General features: G+C 43.2%; 1 protein-coding gene across 1 annotated transcript in view; it reads left to right on the forward strand.

Annotated features, from left to right (window-relative positions):
- The window catches only part of LOC130360771 (protein unc-93 homolog A-like), a 193126-nt gene that overhangs the window by 111406 nt on the left and 56560 nt on the right, over positions 1–25160 (forward strand). The window contains exons 5-6 of the mRNA XM_056563340.1: positions 4961–5160; positions 5508–5643. Of these exons, the coding sequence (XP_056419315.1) occupies positions 4961–5160; positions 5508–5643 (336 nt within the window). The remainder of the gene's footprint in view (positions 1–4960; positions 5161–5507; positions 5644–25160) is intronic.

Below are 25160 nucleotides of genomic sequence, written 5' to 3' on the forward strand. Positions count from 1 at the left end.
GCACTATGCTCCCAATTGCAATCGGCTTCATCATCATCATCATCATCATCATCATCAAGTGTCTGCATGTCACTGATGTCCTCCTCAGGTTTCTCAACAGTGTCTGCTTCAGGACCCTGAACGCTGGCAACATCGCCTCCCACATCACTCTCCTCATCACTACTTGCCCGCCAAGCGGGGAAGCAGCAGATGTCTCCTCCACTTTTTGGCACGGCAGTAGCTGATGACTGTCCTCTATTAGATCGTCCTCACTGGATAGTGGAGCTGAACCCACAGCATAAGATACTTCTTTAGGGGAGGGAAAAGCATAGGATAGAGGCAGTGGCGGATCCAGGGGGGGGGCAACGGGGCAATTGCCCCCCCCCCCCCCCCCCCCCCGAGATTTCTGCCCCCCGCCCCCTAGAATGGTGGAGCCGAAGCTGTAAGCTTCCACTCCACCATTCACTAACCTAGGCAGTCAAACGCTGTGAGTACACAGCATGTGAGCTGCGGGGACGCGATCCTCTGCAGGACGGCGCGATGATGTCACATCATCGCGCCGGCGCCCGGAAATCCCGTCCCCGCGGCCTGTATACAGTAAGTAAGAAGAGTATGCTCAGGGCCCAGGGGATTTTGGAGACAGAATATGTGCCACTGTTAAGGGCACTGTATCGGAGGTGGAGGGGGATTTAAAAACTTAGGGGGGGGGAAGAGAAAGGGGAATTTTTTATGTGAGGTGCTGCAGGGCAAAGCACTGGGGGCACTATATGTTAAGAGCACATGACAGGGGGGCCCCCTGTGCTGTGCCCCTCACATATAATGCCCCCTGTGCTGTGCCCACACATATAAATTATATGTTTGGGGGGCACAGCACAGGGGGCATTATATATGTGGGGCACAGCACAGGGGGTATTATATGTGTGGGGCACAGCACAGGGGGCATTATATGATATAATGCTCCCTGTGCTGTGTCCCACACATAATGCCCCCTGTGCTGTGCCCCACACATATAATGCCTCCTGTGCTGTTCCCCTCACATATAAATTATATGTGTGGGGGGCACAGCACAGGGGGTATTTATATGTGTGGGGCACAGCACAGGGGGTATTATATGTGTGGGGCACAGCACAGGGGGCATTATGTGTGGGGCACAGCACAGGGGGCATTATATCATATAATGCCCCCTGTGCTGTGCCCCTCACAAATAATGCCCCCATCATGCGCCCCTCATATATAATGCCCCCATCCTGTGCACCTCACATATAATGCCCCCTGTCCTGTGCCCCTCACATATAATGCTCCTGTCATGTGCCCCAAACATATAATGCCCCCTGTGCTGTGCCCCTCACATATAATGCCCCCTGACTGGACAGGGGGCATTATATGTGAGGGGCGCATGATGGGGGCATTATATGTGAGGGGCAAAGAACGGGGGCATTATATTTGAAGGGCACAGCACGGGGAATTATATGTGAGGAGTGCATGATGGGGGCATTATATGTGAGGGGCAAAGAACGGGGGCATTATATGTGAAGGGCACAGCACAGGGGGCATTATATGTGTGGGGCATATGACAGGAGCATTATATGTGAGGGGCACAGCATGGGGGGCATTATATGTGAGGGCACAGCACAGGGGGCATTATATGTGAGGGGAACAGCACAGGGGACATTATATGTGAGGGGCACAGCACGGGGGAAATTATATGTGAGGGACGCATGATGGGGCATTATATGTGAGGGGCACAGCACAGGGGGCAATATATGTTAGGGGCACAGGGCATTATTATGTGGGGGGAACAGGACGGGTCATAATTATTATATGTAGGGGCACAAGATGGGGCATCATTACTATATGTGAAGGCACAGAGTGTTCTGCATTTCAGAAGTATATTGTAGATTATGAGGAATTTCTGGGGTGGTACGTTTTTTTATGGGCCACAATACATTTGGGTATTTTATTCAGAGGGTGCACTGCACAGCAAGTTATATTCAGAGAGTGCAGTGTGTGGTAGTATTAAATTTAGAGGGTACAGTGTGTGGTAGTATTATATTCACAGAGTGCAGTGTGTGGTAGTATTATATACAGAGGGTACAGTGTGTGGTAGCATTCTATTCAGAGAGTGCAGTGTGTGGTAGTATTAAATTTAGAGGGCACAGTGTGTGGTAGTATTATATTCAGAGAGTGCAGTGTGTGGTAGTATTCTATTCAGAGTGTGCAGTGTGTGGTAGTATTAAATTTAGAGGGCACAGTGTGGTAGTATTATATTCAGAGAGTGCAGTGTGTGGTAGTATTAAATTTAGAGGGCACAGTGTGGTAGTATTATATTCAGAGAGTGCAGTGTGTGGTAGTATTATATTCAGAGAGCGCAGTGTGTGGTAGTATTATATTCAGAGAGTGCAGTGTGTGGTAGTATTATATTCAGAGAGTGCAGTGTTTGTTAGTATTAAATTTAGAGGGCACAGTGTGTGGTAGTGTTATATTCAGAGGGCACAGTGTGTGGTAGTATTATATTTAGATGGCGCAGTGTGTGGTAGTATTATATTCAGAGGGTACGGTGTGTGTTAGTATTATATTCAGAGGGTACGGTTTGTGGCAGTATTATATTCAGAGGGTACAGTGTGTTGTATGTTCAGGGGGTACAGTGTGTCAGAATTATTTTCAGAAGGTATGTGCCAGTATTATATTCGAAGAATATAGTGTCTGGCAGTATTATAATAAGTATTGTTTTCATATAGAGGATCAGAATGTGCTGACATAGTGCGGAGACGTCTGGGCATCAAGTTCTGCAGAGAGAACATTTAGCTGAAACAAGTCCCGGCGGTATGTACATCTGAATTAGATAAGGAAAGACTATAGAGAAGACGTCACCTGTAATCACTGATATCATTCTGTATCCTCCTGTGTGTGTCCCATCAGAGCTGTAGTCACTGAAGAAGTTCTGCAGTAATGATGGGTGAAACAACAACTCCCAGCATCCCCTCACCACTACTTAGGTCATACTGGAAGCTGTAGTTTTAAATGGTAAAAACTTCTTTAGCACTTTCCCATTCTGTGGCAATTGGTATATTTGATTATTATTCTGACATGTGAACATGGCCTAAGAGTCTTAAACAAGGTTAGGACTGTATGATACATTTAATAATATTGTAAGTTCCGTAAGCAACACCTTATTTTCTGTCCGCCAACACAAAATACTCTAATAGTGCCCCTCCCGAGACTCGACTCTGGATCTGTCCCTGGATAGAGGTAATGGCAGGACAGGGACTGCTCCCGGGCCATGCCAACGGAGGGTTGTGTCTGAGGATCCCACAGACTGTTGACTGGGGGTATCAGATGTCCCTTATGATGAAGTGGATGACCGTGTTAACCAATCAATGATGGCAGATGGGTTGCTGGTCAAGACACGACCGCTAGCTGATAGCGGGAGCTCAGGCCTCTCGCTGCAACTCCTGCTGCCACTCGCCCCTAGTCTGCTGCAACCTCTGCCTGATGAATTTAGGCCTCTACCACTCCTCTGTGCATGTCCTGTCACTTCTCTACCTGACATACTTAGTGCGTATATGAGGGAAGTACAATTCGCTTCACTACGCTTAAAACAGTATTTGTCTAGAACAGCAGCAGGTGTGTACTTTTGACTGTCCTTTAAAACACCAGCCAGTGATTACTTTTGGCTGTCCTTTCACAGTATCTAGGCCCTTAACAGATTAACAGGTACAAAATAGTACACCACTTAGATGTAGGTTATGTGGTATGCACTTATGAGGGCAGAAAAATGCGCCCACAACACCAGCAGTACACAACAGTGCTGCAGCACACAGTCACTGTGTACAAAACCCAAAATTGCTAAAAAGTCTCTCAAATACTATTAGAAATGGACTGCTTAGTATGGAGTATGCCGTCTACATACTAGTATAACCAGCAGACCAGTTGTTGTGGAACAAAGACACAGATTTTCCCCAAAAAAAATTTTCTGCAGCTGAGGCAACACACAGCTCTCTGCCCCTCTCTGTAATACAATGCTGTTCACAGTGACTCAGTGGGTTAATCGCTGCTGTAAGAATTAATTTCTGTGCAAAAACGCTGTGCTCTGTGTCCTACAAAAGGCTGAGGTGACTAAGAGGTGAAACGCTGCTGCAAAAAGCTTTTCTGTGTAACACACACAGCGATGTCTGTCCTATCTCTCTGCAGTGTAATGAATGAAATGACGAGTCGGAAAATGGCTGCCAAATATTTAGGGCTGTGACATCACACGGGTGACTGGCTGCTGATAGGCTGCATCCTGCATGTGATTCAGGGTCATTCCGCCTACCTGCCTTTGCGCCTTGCCTTCTCCCCTTCTCAGCATTCCTTGCCCCATGTACTGACATGTGGATCCGCCATTTTAGATGCCCTGGAGCCTGGACTGCAGTAAATGGAGTTTAATGAAGTGATTCGCGCAATAGAATCACGGCGATATTCGCATTCGTTGCAAATCAAATTTTCCATGAAATTCGTAACGAATTTGGGTTTGTCAGCTTCGATTCACTCATCTCTAGACACAACGCAAAAACAATGATTTAGTTTAAAGAAAAGTTAAAGAAAAAACTATATTAATTTGGCTTTACTGTGATTGTACTGAGTAGCATAAGAAAAGTAATGCAATACCTAAGCCCCATGAAAATGTAAAAAAGTCAGAATTGAATATTTTTTCCCATTCCCCACAGAAAGTGTTAAAAAATGTAGCTTATCCCAAAAAAGCAAAAAAAAAAAAGTAAAAAGTTATGGTTTTGACATAAAAACCAAAACGGACTTCAGCAGCAAGTAAGTAACATATCTACATGAGCCAACTGCTTTCTCTCGACAGGCATTTTTTTGAACAGCTGTGAGATGATCAGTGAGATATGTTTATAGTTTTATACTTAATTTGTATGTATTTGCATGGTATATAAAATTAAACTTATAGAAGTTATTTACAAAATGTCTGTTTGCTTTCTTTAAGGTTGCGGAGTGTTAGCTGTGATATTGGTAATCATATTTTTGGATCAAATACAAGGAGACAGAGATGATAAAGAAGTTAACTGTGGCTCTTCGCTCCTTCTAACATTTAAGCATCTCCGAGATAAAAGACAATGTCTGCTTATTCCACTTACTATGTTTAGTGGTTTTGAACAAGGCTTTATTGCCAGTGATTTTACTAAGGTATACTAATAATTTATTTTTCAAATGTATGCAAATGTGTGTGTATATATATATATATATATATATATATATATATATAACTTTTTGTGTTACTTTTTACAGTATTAACTTTTTGACACCAGTTGATTTAAAAATAAATCCAGAATTTTTGTCTGCTAAGCTAATGCTGCATTGAGGGGGCGTGTTGGCTGTCGCTTTGTGCGGTGGTCAACACACCCCCTTTCTGCAGACCCAGCAGTCAGTACCCCTCCCGCAATATGACACTTATCCTTGGAATAAGGGATAAGTTTTCAGATCCTGAAGTACTCCTTTAATAACACTGCTGTTATTGTTTTTATGTCTTCCAGTCTTATGTGACCTGCATTTTGGGATTAAAGTATGTGGGCTTTGTAATTATCTGTTTTGGTGTTACAAATTCAATATGTGCAGCTATATTTGGAAAACTTACTCAATATACTGGGAGAATTCCTTTGTTTTTGCTTGGTAAGTACAATCATATTTCATTATATGTTTATCATACTATTTTATTATTCTTGTGAACAGTTATCCACAACAAATGTGATGCATTTAGGGTGCATTCACATTACATTTTTGTTATATGGTTGCCATATACCTTTTCTATTTGAAAACCACATACAACCATATGGCAAACCATATGCTTTGATCCACCTTACAAAAACGTACACAACTAGATGTATCAGGTTGTGTAAGTTTCCAGTTTTGTGCGCAATTCTATACTGTTTTTAAAGTTTACTCCGCACGGACGGACTCCTGTTGCACTGTGGTTCTACTACTCCCATTATGGAACATAATCTTTCCTATGATGGGAGCAGTAGTTTAACCCAGCTGCAGGAGTCTGCAGACAGCTGTGGTGATTGCACTTGTGCTACTACTCCCTTCATGTTGGAGGCAGTAGTACAGAGGATGAGGATCCTATTGCATCGGGTCTCACTTCTTATACCTGCTGCAATCCTAATTTATAAACCAGGGCAGTGGGCAGCATGCTGCAATGCTCCGCTCCCCGGCGACGGATATAAAAACTCTGCACTGTTTATTCATATTCCCCGCCAGGAGCCCTGAATGGCTGGCACTGACTGGCCATTCACGGGTCTTGGAGGGGAACTTGAAATTACATTGCTGTTCAATAATAACAGCATGTTACAACTTATATTGTAAATGACTTAAATAAAGATGTGCAGCTCAAGAGACACAATAAGACCAAGACTTAGAAGTGGCTGAGGTTAACTGTTACAGCATTAATACCCAAAATGCCAGAAGAGATAAAGTAATCATATGGAAACAAAGGTACAGTCCTCAAGTCCTATCTAAATGGGATACTGAGGTATATAATGAGGTAATAGAATATAAAGTAAAGAGAAAAGGGGAAAGAAAAAAGAAGAAAAGAACAAAGGTGGCGTAGACTGTTGGATATTAAAGCATTGAAAATATTTAATTACTTAAAAACAATAATACACTCAAATAGATAGATACTACTGATATAGTCGAAGAGGTGATTCCCAGGGCCCTTGTGGTCACTCCCTCATAAAAACATGACTATCTGCATCCTTCATTGATTATTATTACTTTTCACTTTTTCTCATTCTTTTATTCCTATATTTCCAACTTCTTTATTTATTTATTCATTTTATCTGCTCAATTCTACATCTTTATCAATACTAGGCATCATGTCAATTCATTCTGCCATTTCCCTTTCACCCTCCCCTCTTGATTCTATTCCACCCATTTTTCCACTTCACTTTTGTCTTTAGACCAATTAGTTGGATATGAAAGTAAGATAATTTTATGGCACTTCAGCTACTGAAGAAAGAAGGAGCCTCCTGAAAGCGTCTAGGTTCCTGCAGTATACATTAAATGCAGCACTAATATTGATTGCACCCTGGGCTAGATTTTTGCTACCATTTTGGATTCTATAACTGTCTCTAATTCAAACTGATCGCCTTTTCACTGAAAGTTCGCACTATTGCACCCACGGACATAACTGAGACCAGACACTGCACCTTGCATCACTGAGGACCGATGCCAAACCTGTCTTCGCACCCCGCACGCTCGCTGCGAGGGACAGCCTCTTGTAGTGACAGCTGTCCTATGCCTGCTGGTAGCATGGTGGATGACAGTAAGACCGAACAATGGGGGACCTCAGAGAAGCGGGTGAGCTGGACACAGTCCACCAGACTTTTACATTAACAGGACATTTGGATATGCACAGAACATAGTCCTGATAATTTCAGTGATCTCTCATATTGAAGTGCACCGTCACGAACTGTACTTGACAGCTGCACAGCTGCCAACTTCCCAGTTGTTGCTTCTTTATCTTTCTAGGACGATCGGGATTGTGAAATATCATCACTCTTTCTGCTGCTTGTTTACTTTCTAGGATTACCGGGACTGTGCAATTTGCTTTTCTTTCTTTGTTTAGGATACAACACTATCAATTACATCAGCAGCGCTACTTTCTCCACAGGAGGATCAGGATTGTGCAATTTCTTTTAGGACACAGTACGCAATGAACTGTACTTAATAACACTATTCAATGGATATATTGTTGTTACGATCTTTCTCCACAGGAGTATTGGGAGATATTATATGGTAGCTATTTTCTATTGGTTTATCTAACAGCCACTTGGTCTACAGCATAAAGTAGCCAGATAATTTATATGAACTATATTAATGGTATTATTTTTATTTCTTTTTGCAATCATGCCGCATCCATCCATTTTATTGCAATTTTTTTTTTACAATTTTTGTATAGTTTTTATCTTTTATTTTTTACTGCTATTTTTATTACTTGATATATGCAGTTATTTTGCTGGGGAATGACCACAAAAGCCCCGTGAGTCCCCTCTTCGACTATATCAGTACTATCTATCCATTTGAGTGTATTATTGTTTTTCAGTAATTAAATATTTTCATTATTTTAATACCCAACGGTCTACTCCACCTTTGTTCTTTTCTTCTTTTTTCTTTTCCCTTTTCTCTTTCCTCTATTACCTCATTATATACCTTAGTATCCCATTTAGATAAGACTTGATGACTGTTCACAGGACTGGCGCATGGCAAATGTGGTGCCAATATTTAAGAAGGGGTCAAAAGGTGACCCTGGGAATTATAGACCTGTTAGCTTAACCTTGGTTGTATGTAAATTGTTTGAGGGTTTCCTAAGAGATGCTTTTTTGGAATATCTTGATAATAATAAATGTATGACCCCGTATCAGCATGGATTTATGAGGGATCGGTCCTGTCAAACTAACCTGATCAGCTTCTATGAGGAGGTGAGCTCCAGACTGGACCAGGGGCAATCACTGGATGTCGCATATCTGGATTTTTCCAAAGCATTTGATACGGTTCCACATAAAAGGTTGGTGCATAAAATGAGAAGGTTTGGGCTGGGGGAGAATGTGTGCAAGTGGGTAAGTAACTGACTCAGTGATAGGAAACAGAGGGTGGTTATTAATGGTACTTATTCTGATTGGGGACTGTTACTAGTGGGGTACCACAGGGGTACGTCTTGGGTCCTGTCCTATTTAATATATCCATTAATGACCTTGTAGAGGGGTTGAATAGTAAAGTAGCAATCTTTGCAGATGACACAAAACTCTGTAAAGCAGTAAACACTATTGTGAACTGTTACAAATAGATCTGGATAGGTTGAAGGTTTGGGCTGGGAAGTGGCAGATGAGGTTCAACACAGATAAATGTAAGGTAATGCACATGGGGAAGAAAATCCGGGCTGGGATTATGTATTAAATGGGAGAACACTTGGGACAACTGACGTGGAAAAGGACTTGGGAGTCTTAGTTAACAGTAAATTTAGCTGTAGTGACCAGTGTCGGGCAGCTGCTGCCAAGGCTAATAAAATCATGGGGTGCACAACAAGGAAATAATTCTACCGCTGTACAAATCACTAGTCAGACCACACATAGAATACTGTGTACAGTACTGGGCACCAGTGTACAAGAAAGATATAGTGGTGCTGGAGTACAAAGACTGGCAACCAGAGTAATACGGGGAATGATGGGAGGACTACAGTACCCAGAAAGATTATCAGAATTAGGGTTATTTAGTTTAGAAAAAAGAAGGATTAGGGGCGACCTAATAACCTTGTATGAATATATCAGGGGGGCATACAGAGATCTCTCCCCTGATCTATTGATACCCAGGACTGTATCAATAACAAGGGGGCATCCTCTACGTCTAGAGGAAAGAAGGTTTCTACACCAGCACAGACGGGGGTTCTTTACTGTAAGAGCAGTGAGACTGTGGAATTCTCTCCCGGAGGAGGTCGTCATGGTGAACTCTGTAATAGAGTTCAAAAAGGGTCAGGATGCATTTTTGGAGAGTAATAACATTACTGGTTATGTATCCTAAATTTATAGGGACAGAAGGTTGATCCAGGGATTTATTCTGACTCCCATATTTGGAGTCGGGGAGGAATTTTTACCTCTAGTATGAGGGGTTTTTGCCTTCCTCTGGATCAACTCAACTCAATAGGGACTTATTAGGGTTAAAGGTTGAACTTGATGGACTCTGGTCTTTTTTTCAACCTCATGAACTATGTTACTATGAACTATGTTACTGTAAGTTTGTTTCCATATGATTACTTTATATTGTAAATTCATTTATATTTTTCATTTAAATTACTTACTGTGGTGCAATACTTATTCAACTTATTCTTTCTTTGACTACTTCTTGGAGCTAAATACTTGAAGAATGTTATCCTCACAGGGTGGACTGAACCAAGAACAGGACAGCAACTTGCTTGTAGACCAGGATTCTACCTAAAAATAACACTTTGGCCTAGGAGTTTATATGCCTAGCTAGAGCAGGGCTAGTCAGCTAGAACTGACTGGTCTATCCAGCAAGAGCAGGGCTGGAAGACATGTGGCTTTGGTAAGAGCCAGACTTAGAACTAACATGTTTTGGGTGCACATTATAACCCTTAAACTCCTGTTTAACCTCAGTGTATGCTAATAATGTAGGGCAAAGCACAGAAATCTATATATATAAAACTCAATGGGGGAGATTTATCAAAACCTGTGCAGAGAAAAAGTTGCCCAGTTGCCCATAGCAATCAATCAGATCGCTTCATTGATTTTTAACATTGCCTGTGCAAAATGAAAGAAGCGATCTGATTGGTAATTATGGGCAACTCAGCAATTTTTTCTATGCACAGGTTTTGGTTAATCTCCCCCATTGTGTGTGTGTGTGTACATGTTCCAGCATCACTTCCAAACGGCTAAAGATATTTCCATGAAACTTAGTACACATGTTACTTATTGTCAACAACAAACATAGGATAGGTAATTTAACCCTTACCCACCCCCATTTGTGAGGGTCTGAGTTTTTGTTTAAAATCCCATACAAGTCTATGGGAAATATATGTTATGACATAACTTCCAAACAGCTGGAGATATTTCAATAATACTCAGTCACATGTTACTTATATGTCAAATAAAAATATAGGATAGTTAATTTAACCCTAACCTACGCCCCATTTGCGAGGGTCAGGGTTTTTGTTTAAAGTCCAATGCAAATCTATGGGAAATGTATCTTCCAGCATAACTTTAATATGGCTGGAGATATTTCTCTAATAATGTAAATATATATTTCACTAATAATAAAAAATATATATAATAGCTAAATTAACCCTAACCTACCCCCTTATGTGAAGGATGGGGTTTTTGTTTGATCTGGTACCATACTCCACAGGCTCTGCCTCTCCTGGTGAATGCGTCAGTCACTGGCAAGCCACACCCTCCCCGCATTCCATGCCCCATCTTGCAAAAACATGTCCACCCTTTAAGCCACATCCCTTTTATTTTCATCTTACAATATCTTCATCACAACTCATTCCCACCTGAGGATGGGATATAAGGATTAGATATGAGGATTAGATAGGAGGACTAGATATGAGGATGGAATATGAGGTCGTTATATATGAGGACGGGATACGAGGACAGGATACGAGGACGAGATACGAGGATGGGATATGAGGACGGGATACGAGGACATGATATGGGGATGGGATACGGGGACAGGATATGGGGATGGGATATGAGGTCAGGATATGAGGACGGGATATGAGGATTAGAAATGAGAATTAGATATCAGGACAGGATATGGGGATAGGATATGAGGATTAGATATGAGAACAGGATATTAGGACGGGATATGGGGATGGGATATGAGGACAGGAAATGGGGATGGGATATAGGGACGGGATATAGTAACGGGACATAGGTACGGGATATAAGGACAGGATATGAAGATGGGACATGGGGACTTACATAGGGACTCTGGGCATGGGGACGGGATATGAGGTCGAGATATTAGGACAGGAAATGAGGTAGGAATATGAGGAGGGGATTTGTGGTTGGGATATGAGGAGGGGATGTGAGGACATGATTTGAAGACAGCAAATGAGAACAAAAGCTTCCTCATTTGTTGCTTTTCCTCCCCCACAAGGATTAGGTAGGAAAAACCGTGCAGCTAGTAGTATGATAAATTCAAAATACATAGAACAACATCTCTGGATCAATAATCATTCCCATTTTTATTTCTAAACAGAAAAAAGTTTAATAATGTTTGTTGAGTCTCGTTGGTTGTTTGAGAGATAAAACCATTAGTACAGTATGTGACTACTGTGGCCACTTATTGGCCACAGCAGTTGTGTAATGGCATGGTATTACTTCTCTGGCAGCCTATAAACAAAGACCAATGTGCAACTGCTGGAGACCCAACACTGGATCGGTGGGATATTAAGGATATGAATACTGTTTTTTTTCTTTTCAAGTCAAGTGAACATTGCAAATGTAATTTAGGTAAATCATAAGTTACATAAGTATGTTTTACTTTTGATTCATGTATTCAACATTTCTGTAACATTTCAGAAATATCGTGTAATTAAGTAAAGCAAATAAAGAGAATTTAACCTGGTGGGTAACTGTAGGGAAGGAGTTGTCCCAAGGGACTTCCTATATTATGTAGAAAAATGATCCAATATCACATTTGTGTGAATGGCAAAGGTTTTTAGTGCTTTACCCGCCCACATAAATTGATCCGTTTAAAAATTAAGAAACATTTCGTAATAAAAAAGATACATTTCGTTAGATACAATTTTTTCCATCACTACTGTATCTTTTTTATTATTATGTTTTTTTAATGGTACCCTACGTAATTTTAATAAAAAAAAGGTATCACCATCAATTTTTTGGATTGCTAAAGTCCAAAAAAGAATAAAAACCGCCTGAAAAAATGCAACATTTTAAACCAACATGGAGTTTTTCTTGGCTTTTTTGCTCTCCCATAGACTTCTATGGGGGGGAAACGCCTCGATTTCAGGGCAAAAAACGCCAAACTAGGTTTTGTCAGGCGTTTTGAAAATCCAGCCTCTGAGCCTAAAATTGCTGAAAAACGCCAAAAGGATAAAAAAAAAAAAAAAAAAAAACGCCAAACTGAAAAACTTAAAAACTGCCATTTTGCAGTTAACTATTGACTTGCAGCAACATCTGGACGTGGCGTTTTTTTGTGCGGAAAATTAGCATTTTTGCAAAAAAAAAAACTCAGTGGAATTCCAGCCTAAAGCACAAAAGTCTCACACACTTTTCTGCTCTAATGTCAAAGCTGTGTTCAAAATTTGAGATATATTGTTTATAAACTCATATACATGCACATTTATACATACATATATATATATATATATATATATATATATATATATATACACACACAAACAGATATATTTTAGGGCTGCATGATTTGGGCAAAATGTGCAATTGCAATTATGGAGGTAAATATTGTACTTTCGATATGCAATTGCGATAATAAACAAATGGTGAAATCCCTCCTATTTCATGTCCAATGCCCTCACCCCTGAAATTTTTCAAGTAAATCAAGTATTTCTCACAGAAAAGGATTGCAGTAACATGTTTTGCTATACACATGTTTAGTCTCTTTCTGTGTATTGGAACAAAACCAAAAAAGGGAGGAAAAAAAGCTAATTGGACATAATGTCACACCGAACTCCAAAAATGGGCTAGACAAAATGATTGGCACCCTTAACTTATAATTTGGACAAAAGCAAATCTAGATCTCTGGAGATGGACTTGTAACCTTGAGATTGTTAATATTGTTCCACAATTTTGGTTCTCAAGTCCTCAGACAGTTCTCTTCTCCTCTTTCTGTTGTCCATGCTTAGTGTGGCACACACAGACACACAATGCAAAGACTAAGTGAACTTTTCTCCTTTTTATCTGCTTTCAGGTGTGATTTTTATATTGCCCACACCTGTTACTTGCCCCGGGTGAGTTTAAAGGAGCATCACATGCTGGAAACAATCTTATTTTTCCACAATTTTAAAAAGGGTGCCAATAATTATGTCAAGCCCATTTTTGGAGTTTGATGTGACATTATGTCCAATTTGCGTTTTTTCCTCCCTTTTTAGTTTAGTTCTAATACACACAAAGGGAGTAAATGTGTATAGCAAAACATGTGTTACTGCAATCCTTTTCTGTGAGAAATACTTAATTTTCTTGAAAAAATTCAGGGGTGCCAACATTTACTGTCATGAGATATATTGCAATCCCAACTGAATTGTGATAATTGCGGATTGCGATATGTCGATGCAGCCCTTTGAAAAATTTTGCTATTAAACAGTGGCCCGCACAGCGGTAAGCTAAGCTCCAATACAGTATGGCCCGACCCCTCCACTGCCATGGGGACTATTACTTGCATTCTTGTGATTGTAGACACTGATCAATGCTGTGCCATAGGCAGAGCATTAATCATTGCTATCTGTGCTACATACATTACTACAGGCTGCTGAGGCTGCAGACAGGACGGACAAAGGTAGGGAACCTCCGCTTGTCCTCTCAGCAGATCGCGACCCAGTGGCATTTTGCCACGGGTGTCCCAATTAACTCCACTAAGCTACCGGCAGTCACTTTGGCATTTTAGACACCGCAATCAACTTTGATTGCAGTGTCTAAAGGGATAATGCCCGACATCACTCGGATCAGTTATGTTCGGCATTAACCAGTATGAAGCGAGCTTGCTTAGCAGCTTCATACATCTGCTGCACGACTCTGCTGTTTATTAACTCCTTGGCGACGAAGGGCGTATGCATACCCCCTCGCGTCCCGTCACTTAAGGACGGAGGGCGTATCCATACGCCCTCCGTATTTCTGATCACTGCCGCTCGACGGGCGGTGATCGGACCGGGATGCCTGCTGATATCTATCAGCAGGCATCCCGTGGCAATGCCTAGGGGGGTCCTGAGACCCCCCATATCGGCGATCGCAGCAAATCGCAGGTCAATTCAGACCTGCGATTTGCCGCGATCCGGGCAAATCGGGTCACTGGTGACCAGATCTCCCGGAAAATAAGACTAATCGGAGCTGTCAGAGACAGCTCCGATCAGCCTACAGCATAGGAGCGAGGTGGCAATGTTGCCACCCCCTCCTATTCCCTGCCATTGGTCGGTCAGGCTGACCAACAATGGCAGGAGGGGGGCGGGGGGTTACAGTTCATTTCCCCCCGCTCTGCGCACCGATCGAAGTCGGTACAGAGCGGGGGAACACAGGCGGCGAGGTGGGGGACATGGCCCGGCTTACCCGGATCGGCATCGGCGGCGGCATCCCGTAGCAACGGCAGCAGGAACAAGCGGCGGCCGGAAAGTGCGGCTGAGAAGGCTGCAGTGAAGATCGCGGTAAGTGATCTTCACTGTGGCCTTCTAAAAGCTGCAAAACTACAACTCCCAGCATGCACACACAGCCAAAGGCTGTCTGGGCATGCTGGGAGTTGTAGTTTTGCAACATCTGGAGGGTCACAGTTTGGAGACCACTGTGTAGTGGTCTCTAACCTGTGGTCCTCCAGATGTTGCAAAACTACAACTCCCAGCATGCAATGACTGTCTGGGCATGCTGGGAGTTGTAGTTTTGCAACATCTGAAGTGACACAGTTTGGAGACCACTATATGGTGGTCTCCAAACTGTAGCCCAACAGATGTTGCAAAACTACAACTCCCAGCATGCCCAGACAGTCAGGGATGCTGGGCTTGTAGTTCTGCAATATCTGGCCCTTCAGATGTAGCAGAACTACAACTCCCTGCATGCCTGGACAGTCTGGGCATGCTTGGAGTTGTAGTTTTGTAACATCTGGAGGGCTACAGTTTGGAGGCCACTGTTCTTCCCCAGTTGTTGCATAACTACAACTCCTAGCATGCCCAGACTGTCCAGGCATGCTGGGAGTTGTAGTTCTGCAACATCTGAAGGGCCAGATATTGCAGAAATGCACGCACAGCATCCCTGATTGTCTGGCCGTGCTGGAAATTGTAGTTGTAACAGCTGTAGGCACACTGGTTGGGAAACACTGAGCTAGAGTCTGTTTCCTAACTCAGTGATTCCAACCCGTGTGCCTCCAGCTGTTGCAAAACTACAACTCCCAGAGTGCACTGACAGACCGTACATGCTGGGAGTTGTAGTCTTGCAACAGCTGGAGGCACATGGGTTGGAATCACTGAGCTAGAGTCTGTTTTCTAACTCAGTGGTTCCCCACCAGTGTGCCTACAGCTGTTGTAAAACTACAACTCCCAGCATGTACGGTCTGTCAGTGCATTCTGGGAGTTGTCATTTTGCCACAGCTGAAGGTTTGCCCCCCCCATGTGAATGTACAGGGTACATTCACACGGGCGGGTTTACAGTGGGCTTCCTTCAAGGAAACTTACTGTGAACCCCTGCCTGTGTGAATGTACCCTGAAAACAGTACACTACACTAACAAATAATAAAAAGTAAAACACTACACATACACCCCTTACACGTCGCCCGCCCCAATAAAAATTAAAAACGTCTCATACGGCAGTGTTTCCTAAACGGCGCCTCCAGCTGTGGCTAAACCACAACTCCCAGTGTTGCTGGACAGCCATAGACTGTCCTGGCAGGCTGGGAGTCTTGCAACAGCTGGAGGCACCCTGTGGGAGACACTGCTGTAGGGTTTTGGTTGAGACAAGCCCCATCCTTGTAACCGGGTCCACCCCTACTGCAAATTCCTTATTCAGGCCTCAAATGCGCCCTGTCGGATTTCAAGGCAACAGTTTAGGGCCACATATGGGGTATCTCCGTACTCGGGAGAAATTGCGTTACAAAGTTTGGGGGGATTTTTCTCCCATTACCCTTTGTAGAAATGGTCAATTTGGGGAAAAAACCTGCACTTTAGTGAAATTTTTTTTTTCATTTACACATCCGAATATAACGAAAAGTCGTCTAACACCTGTGGGGTGTTAAGGCTCACCGGACCCCTTGTTACGTGCCTTGATGGGTGTAGTTTCCAAAATAGTATGCCATGTGTTTTTTTTTTTGCTCTTCTGGCACCATAGGGGCTTCCTAAATGCGACGTGCCCCCAAAAACCATTTCAGCAAAACTCACTCTCCAAAATCCCATTGTCGCTCCTTCCATTCTGAGCCCTCTACTGCGCCCGCCGAACACTTGACATACACATTTGAGGTATTTCCATACTCGAGAGAAATTGGGTTACAAATTTTGGGGGGCTTTTTCTCCTTTTACCCCTTGTAAATTTTGAAAAACTGGGTCTACAAGAACATGCGAGTGTAAAAAATTAAGATTTTGAATTTTCTCCTTCACTTTGCTGCTATTCCTGTGAAACACCTAAAGGGTTAACAAACTTACTGAATGTCATTTTGAATACTTTGAGGGGTGCAGTTTTTATAATGGGGTAATTTATGGGGTATTTCTAATATGAAGGCCCTTCAAATCCACTTCAAAACTGAACTGGCCCCTAAAAAATTCCGATTTTGAAAATTTTGTGAAAAATTGGAAAATTGCTTCTGAACTTTGAAGCCCTCTGATGTTTTCCAAAAGTAAAAACTCATCAATTTTATGATGCAAACATAAAGTAGACATATAGTATATGTGAATCAAAATATTATTTATTTAGAATGTTTATTTTCCTTACAAGCAGAGAGCTTCAAAGTTAGAAAAATGCAACATTTTAAATTTTTGCATCAAATTTTGGAATTTTTCACCAAAAAACTATGCAAGTATCGACAAAAATTTACCACTAACATAAAGTAGAATAGGTCACGAAAAAACAATCTCGGAATCAGAATGAAAAGTAAAAGCATCCCAGAGTTATTAATGCTTAAAGTGACAGTGGTCAGAATTGCAAAAAATGCTCCCGTCTTTAGGGTTATAATGGGCTCCGTCCCCAAGGAGTTAACAGAGACCAGCCATGCTGGGGTTAACCTCCTCCCAGCACTGGGCACTACTAGGAGGAGAGACAGTGGGCGGCACAATGAAGGGGCCGAGCCTAGCCATGCTGCATGGGAGCTTAGCTTACCGTTGTCCGGGGCCACTGTTTAATCACAAAATTTTGCGAAGGGCTGCATCGACATATCGCATTCCCCAATTATTGTAATTCAATTGGGATATATCGTGGAGCCCTAATATATATATATATATATATATATTTCGTGTGTGGGAGAGCAGCACTTCAAAATTGCAGTAAATAGGTGGGTGCCAGCAATCTCTGGGACCCCGGTCCTGGGTCCAAATCCAGTCAGAGAAAGGAAGGGCGACTGCAGCACACCAGGAGTTTCAAGTGAAAAAAGGTTTTATTTCAAGTGAACAAGCTACGTTTCTGTGGTCTCACACCTTGACAAAGGTGGTGTGAGACCACAGAAACATAGCTTGTTCACTTGGAATAAAACCTTTTTTCACTTGAAACTCCTGGTGTGCTGCAGTCGCCCTTCTTTTCGCTGACTATATATATATATATATATATATATATATATATATATATATATATATATCTAAAAGCAAAAAGAAAAATAGACAGCACAACTACCTAATACACAGGCGCACGCTGTGGCAAATACAGAGTATACAAAAAAAAGATTGCAGCAGCACACTTGGTCAAAAAATGGAGGCTCTTAGCGCACTTTTTGATCAAAACATGTCCCCCCATACACCACGCGGAGGTGGCCTCATTTAGGATGGGACCCTAACACAAATTCTGAGCCTAAGGGTATGTTCACACTGAGGAATTGGGGCGGAAATCATGCTGAAGATTTCAACCCCAAAATACTTTTTTTTTTTTGCTCAGAATTAGCAGCGATTTTGCGCGGAATTCGCGCGGAGTTCCGTGCGGAAATGCAGGTTTCATGCGGAGGAGGAGAAGAGGAGAAGAAGAAGAGGAGTAGGAGGAGAGGAGGAGTATCAAGAGTGTGGAAATTCAGTACGAATTCCGCCCGAATTCTGCACAGATTCCGCGTGGAAATGCTTCTGACTGAAAAAAAAAATAACATTGATCTCTATGGGAGAACGACGCTGATTCCGCCTGAAAGAAAGAACATGTTCTTTCTTCAAGCGGAACATACTTCCTCGTCAGAATTCTGCTTGAGGAAATTCCTCAGTGTGAACTCAGGGGCAAAAATTCTGTACAACTCTATGTGGTTTTCACTGCTGAATGATTTGGAGAGGAAAAAGCGAGCAGAATTACTTGTGGAAATTCCTCTCCAATTCCTCAGTGTGAACATACCCTAACAGTCATAACTCAGAATTTGTGTTAGGGTCCCATCCTAAATGAGGCCACCTCCGCGTGGTGGATGGGGGGACACATTTTTATCAAAAAGTGCGTTAAGAGCCTCCATTTTTTGACCAAGTGTGCTGCTGCAATCTTCTCTTTTTGTATTATATATATATATATATATATATATATATATATCAGCCAACTTGGGTGGGGCTTGTAGCCTCTCTCCCCCCTTCCATTGTATGTGTGCTCAGTCACGCTGGAGGGAACTGGGAGCAGGCTGCATGTCGACCTAGTGCTGCTGTAATTGCCCACTGACCCCTGGTTTTTGCTTGTTACGCACAGGTAGGTTAGCGTTAGGTCCCGTGCCATCTGAGAAACCTTGGCGTTGGTGTGCGGGCTCTGGTGTGTCCTTTATATAAGGATACACTGGCGAATGTCTCAATTTTAACATCAGTGTTGAGGGATTAGCCAATGTCACTGTATACATCTACCACAGTAGTGCACCTAAATTTCTGTATTGTATTATATATATATATATATATATATATATATATATATATATGTGCAGCAAAGAAGTGTTGAGGCAGCACAGCCAGAATGAAGTATAGTAGGTGGGTGCAAGCTGATGTTAGCAAATAACATCCAGCAAAAAGGTTCAGGAGCACACCAAAAAAGTTGCAAACAAGGTGGTTTTAATGTCCCATGTCCAGATACAACATTTCAGCAGTATCTCACTGCCTTTCTCAAGCATGTGGCGGTGGCTACCTGGGTAATAATTGGTGGTTAACGCTAGCTGTTTTTGGGGCTAATGCTAAGCCCCGGTTTAGTAATGGATTCCGTCTATAAGACATCTTCCACTACTAAGCCTAGTAAAGTAAAATAAATAAATGAAAAAAAAAACACAACACGTTTTAAAAAGTTTTATTCCAAAAAACATTCCCCCACAAACCCTCGTTGACCATTTCATTATTAGTAAACAAAAAAAAAACCCTGGTCATCGTCGTAGTCCACCAAATCCGAAATAGTCCTCTGCATACCTGGATCTGAAATGAGAAGAAAAACAAAAAAACTAAAAATTGGTTAGTACATTTATGGTGCTCTCCCATTGAGAGAACACCCACAAAGCAGGGTTTCCAAACAGGGAGCCTCCAGCTGTTACTAAACTACACCCCCATCTTTTCCAGATAGCCTTTGGCTGTCTGGGAATAATGGGAATTGCAATTTAGCAACAGCTGGAGGCACCCTGTTTCTAAACTACAACTCCCAGATATCTAAAAGCTGTCTGGGCATGCTGGGAGTTGTAGTTTTGCAACATCCTATTTGAGAAACACTGGTATGGAGGGGCAACACTGTAAAGCAGTGTTTTCCAACCAGGATGTTGCAAAACTACAACTCCCAGCATGCCGAGACAGCTAAATGCTGTCCGGGCATGCTGGGATTTGTAGTTTTGCAACATCTAGAGGCACCCTGGTTGGGAAATACTTCTACAGACAGTATCCCCCCCCCCCCCCCCTCACACCAATGTTTCCCAACCATAGTGCCTCCAGCTGTTGCAAAACTATAACTCACAGCATGCCCAGGCAGCAAAAAGCATGCTGGGGGTTGTAGTTTTGGAACATCCTGGTTGGGAAACATTGATGTGGAGAGGCTACACTGCGTAAATCAGCATTTCCTAACCAAGATATTGTAAAACTACAACTCCCAGCATGCCCGGGCAGCTAAAGGCTGTCTAGGCATGCTGGGAGTTGTAGTTTTGCAACATCTAGAGGCACCCTGGTTGGGAAATACTTTTCCAGATAGTATCCCCCCTCCACACCAATGTTCCCCAACCAAAGTGCCTCCAGCGTTTGCAAAACTATAACTCCCAGCATGCCTGGGCAACAAAAGGCATGCTGGGGATTGTAGTTTTGGAGGGACCCTGTTCAGGAAAGGCTGCTCTCTCAGAGTTCCCCCCCCCCCCCTCCTCACCTTTCCCCTCAAGTCCATACAATCTCCTGCTGCTCAGCTGTCACTGTCTAGCCGGCCGGTCGCGATGCACAGTGTGACGTCATCAGCAGGCGTCGCTCCTATTACACAGCAGGCCACATAGTGACAGGTACCGATGGGCATCAGGAGGAACAGGGGCTTAGGGTGGGCAATAGGAGCACGGGGAGCAAGGGTGGGCGAGAGGAGAACAGGGGCCTAGGGTGGTCACCAAGCTGTCTGCTTCGAGCAGCTCTCAGCTGTTCGCTGGCAACAGCCCGGTAACCACAGGAGCCAGCTGGGGAGGGTGACATAGGTCCTGAAGCAGCCGACAACACAGCGGCTGCTTCTTGACTTCTATAACATGGCGCCAGCACCCTCTTGTGTCGGACATAGGCTGTGTTCTGCGCATGACAGACATGCGCAGAACACAGCATTTTCACTGATAATGTTCCCCTATGAGACGGGCTTCGTCTTAAGGGGTCTATGGCCAGTGAGTGCCGTAGAGCATCTGTAAAGGTGTCGTTAAGTGACCTCATCACAGATGCTCTTGGTAATGGCAGCCCCCAGTAAACGCCTAGGGTAAAGTCAAGTCATCTCAGTCAAAGCTTTGGGGACAATAGAATTCTCTAAAAGGCCCATAGCAAAAATTGGATGAAGGTATCCTCCAGGCCACATCTATCCCTTGTGTCCACCCTGTTGGTAAGCCCTACACGGAGTCCTGTCTGTGAAGAATCCATCCAGTGTTTGCCATCTTCTATCCAGTGCATCCAACCAGAGTAAAGTAATGAGTCAAGTCAGTACAGAGTGTCTCCATAAGTACTGCAACTCCCAGCATTCCCAATAAACTGCGACTGTGGCTTCTCAATACGTTCAGTGCACAAGTGTAACCCTGTCTTCAGAACTTGAACTGTATATTTGTATTGTAATCCTGCAACTTTCCTCAGTAAACTTAACAACTGGTTATCTAACATCTCTGCATTTGAGGAGTTATTTCCCGGCACTTGGAAACCGATGACTATTTCCTTTGGCGCTGTGGTAAGTGAAATTAACATGCAGGATTATCACCACCAACATCTTTACACATACAACACTCCTTGCATCACAAACCTTCTGACAGCCAGCCAAGTATCCACCACCCAACACTTAGTTACCCTCATTGTTACAGTTACAAGTGATGCATCACAGGTGGAGCAGTACCACAACTGCTGTGGTTGCTAGAACTTACGTCCTATGAAGCCTTTTTCTACAAAAGACCCCCCAGTGTGAACAAATATTTTGTTATTGCATGAAAACTGCAAGTATTGACTATGATATTGTTGCTGTCTGTTTACAATGTGCAACACATGCGCCGTGCAACATTTGTGAGCACCAATTACCAAATATACGGGACTGTGTTTATGCAAGTTTACTTCCTAACTGCTCTCAAGAAATGAGGGGAAGCCTTTTATTCATTTGGCGATCATGGACTGTTTCTTCAAAAGTGATTTCTACTACGGACCATCCTCTTGTTGCACAGGGGAAGGTTGCATAGGCTGCGCTTCCTAAGGACTTTCTGTAAGTGGACATTTTGTTAGAGTACGCTATAAAGAAAATGGACAGGCTCCGCCTCGTTCAGCTCGTGTGAGTCAGCCAGTCATCATATCGTAGTGTACAGCTCCTGAAGACACATCTGGGTGTAATAAAAAGGTGAGAAATGAGCATAGGAAATGGGTAACAGCAGTAACTAGGCTCGCTAACCCTAAACAATGACCATTTTGTACCTGCAAATCAGAGGACTGGAAAGATGATTGGTGGGATTTGCAAAACCCAAGGGGTGTGAAAGGAGAACCCACAAAGCCATCAGTCCCCACTACTACTTTTTCCCCTTGTGCTAAACCTATGTCAGAACCTGTGGCTTTTTACGAAGTGTTCTCGCCAACTGCCCCTGCGGCAAGTGCCGCGGTTTATCCCAGAGAGGCTCAGCCTACAATTGTCCAGGACTAGGATCCTATCTTTACTGCACCAACCACAGTGTCATGTGTGTCCACTTTATCTACCCCAGCAAGGGACAGGCAAGCACTCCACTTTTCTCAACCTCCTCATTGTAATGGAGCTGGATGTGGATCCTCTACCTGTGTGGCTGATGACTCGGACCGTATCGGGGAGTCTAAGGTGCCGCTGATCTTCAGCAGAGCCCGCCGCAAGACAGGATGGGCTTGCTGTGGCAGGCAACACCCAGGTCGCTACCCCTGACACGGCTCGACCACACAGGTAACTGGGTAAGGCGAGGTACCGAAAGAAGAAGCAGTAGCATAGCCAACGTAGCAGAAGATCAAGACAGGCGGCAAAAGTTCGTAGTCAAAAACGTAGCAGGAAGCTCTGGATAAACAGGTATGGCAAACAGGCAATAGGAACGCTTTCTCTCAGACAATAGGCACTGAAGATCTGGCAGGGAAGTGTGGGAGGTGCAAACAACTTATAATGTGGTTTCATGTGTATTCACTAATTATGGACATACTGGACCTTTAAATTTCAGAGCTCCAGCTGAGAGACAGAAGGAGCTGCAGGAGCGAAGCATGGTGAGAGACGGGCCGAGATTTGCATGCAGGTGCATCCCGCGATGTGAATCCCAGCCCCGCCGGTGGTCGGGGACACAGGGACACTGCGCTTACGGCCGATGCTTGCGGCCGGAGCGCAGTTGGTCTCCCTCTCTTTTATGGCTCAAGAATCTTTTAAGAAGATCCTGATCTAGGATGTTATCCTGTGGTTCCCAAGACCTCTCCTCTGGTCCGAATCCCTCCCAATCTACAAGAAAGAAACACTTTCCTCTGATGAGTTTGGAGTCCAGAATTTTCCTTGACAGAATATACATCAGAGATACCCGAGATGGGAGTAGGAAGAATGTCCTTTTTAGAGAAGCGGTTATGGATGGCGGGTTTTAATAGGGAGACGTGAAAATAATTTGGGATCCGAAAGGAGGAAGGCAGATGAAGAGAATAAGCCACTGGATTTAGGCGTTTCTTGACCTTGTAGGGACCCAAATAGGGTGGACCCAGTTTGTAAAAGGATACTTTGAGGCGGAGTCTTCTTCCAGATAGAGGTGAAGTTCCATACAAGTTCATCTGCCATAGGGACACCGGAGGGAGAATACAAGGGTAAAGGTGGATGATTAAGAAGTCCATAGACCACAAAGAAGGGTAAAGTTCCTGTGGACTCAGAATCCCTATGGTTGTAAGAAAACTCAGACCAGGGTAGTAAATCGGCCCAGTCATCTTGGCGGACAGAAACAAAGTGGCTAAGGTAATCTCCCAAGATCTGGTTCACTCTCTCAACCTATTAGAGTGCAGATACTGATAGTCACGGTACTAATATGTAATGGATAAAAAATGTAAGATAAGACTGAGTAAATTGTGCACTGAATTATTTTCAAGTCATGTTTACCTATTAATTTATAGCATGTATATCATCTTTTAGTAGACACATGCACGCAAGTCTCCAAGTTACAAGTATTAATATAGATAATGAGGTTGATTATTCTATTCTATTATTGACCTGTGCATGTACTATACCAGCACATCGTAATTTATTATGTGTATGCATTTACATGCATGCACATATAGGTGTATGTGTATACCTGCCTGTCTTTGCACACAATGTTTGGAGTCCATTCACACTCATAGGGTAATCACACATAAAGGGAGTAAAAAACACAATAGTAGAGGGATCCAGTCCATTTTGCAATACTAACAGATGATATCTATGCCGGTTTTTACAATTGTTACGTATGTCAGGTATTTTATCATGTGACCATTGAGTCTCTATTTTAATTGCATGTTTAACTGTTGAATTTAGTCTACGTTTAAGCTCAAGAGAGAGCGAAACGTGTCACATTACTACAGTCCTGTGATGTCTGTTTCCTTGCTATGGCATGAATAAAAGTGATCTTTTAGAGCATACCTGGTGCCGGACAATCCTTCCTTCTCATACGCTGTTGAAGCCGGGGAGGGACCGGTGGGTCCGTGGAAGCACAGGTGTGTTGGGGATCTGCCTCCGGAGGTGAGCGGACACCATTGCGTTTGGACTCTCTCAACTTGACCATTAGATTGGGGATGATAGGCAGAGGAGAAATCCAACTTAACTTGAAGATGTGAGCAGAGTGCACTCCAGAATTTGTAGACAAACTGGACTCCCCGGTCGGAGACAATATGTGTCGGTAAACCATGGAGACAGAAGATGTGGGAAAGGAACAGTTTAGCTAGTTGAGGTGCAGATGGTGAGCCAGGCAAGGGCACAAAAGGAGCCATTTTAGAAAATCGATCCACAACAACCCAGATGACCATATTGCCACAAGAAAAAGGAAGGTCAGTAATGAAGTCCATTGCAATGTTAGTCCAGGGCAGGTCAGGAACAGGTAAAGGATGTAGAAGACCGGCAGGCTTGGCACATAGTATTTTGTCCGGGGCACAGAGTAAGAACGAACAAAGTCAATGA

The sequence above is a fragment of the Hyla sarda genome, chromosome 3, assembly GCF_029499605.1.
Source record: "Hyla sarda isolate aHylSar1 chromosome 3, aHylSar1.hap1, whole genome shotgun sequence".
Classification (NCBI taxonomy): Eukaryota; Metazoa; Chordata; class Amphibia; order Anura; family Hylidae; genus Hyla; species Hyla sarda.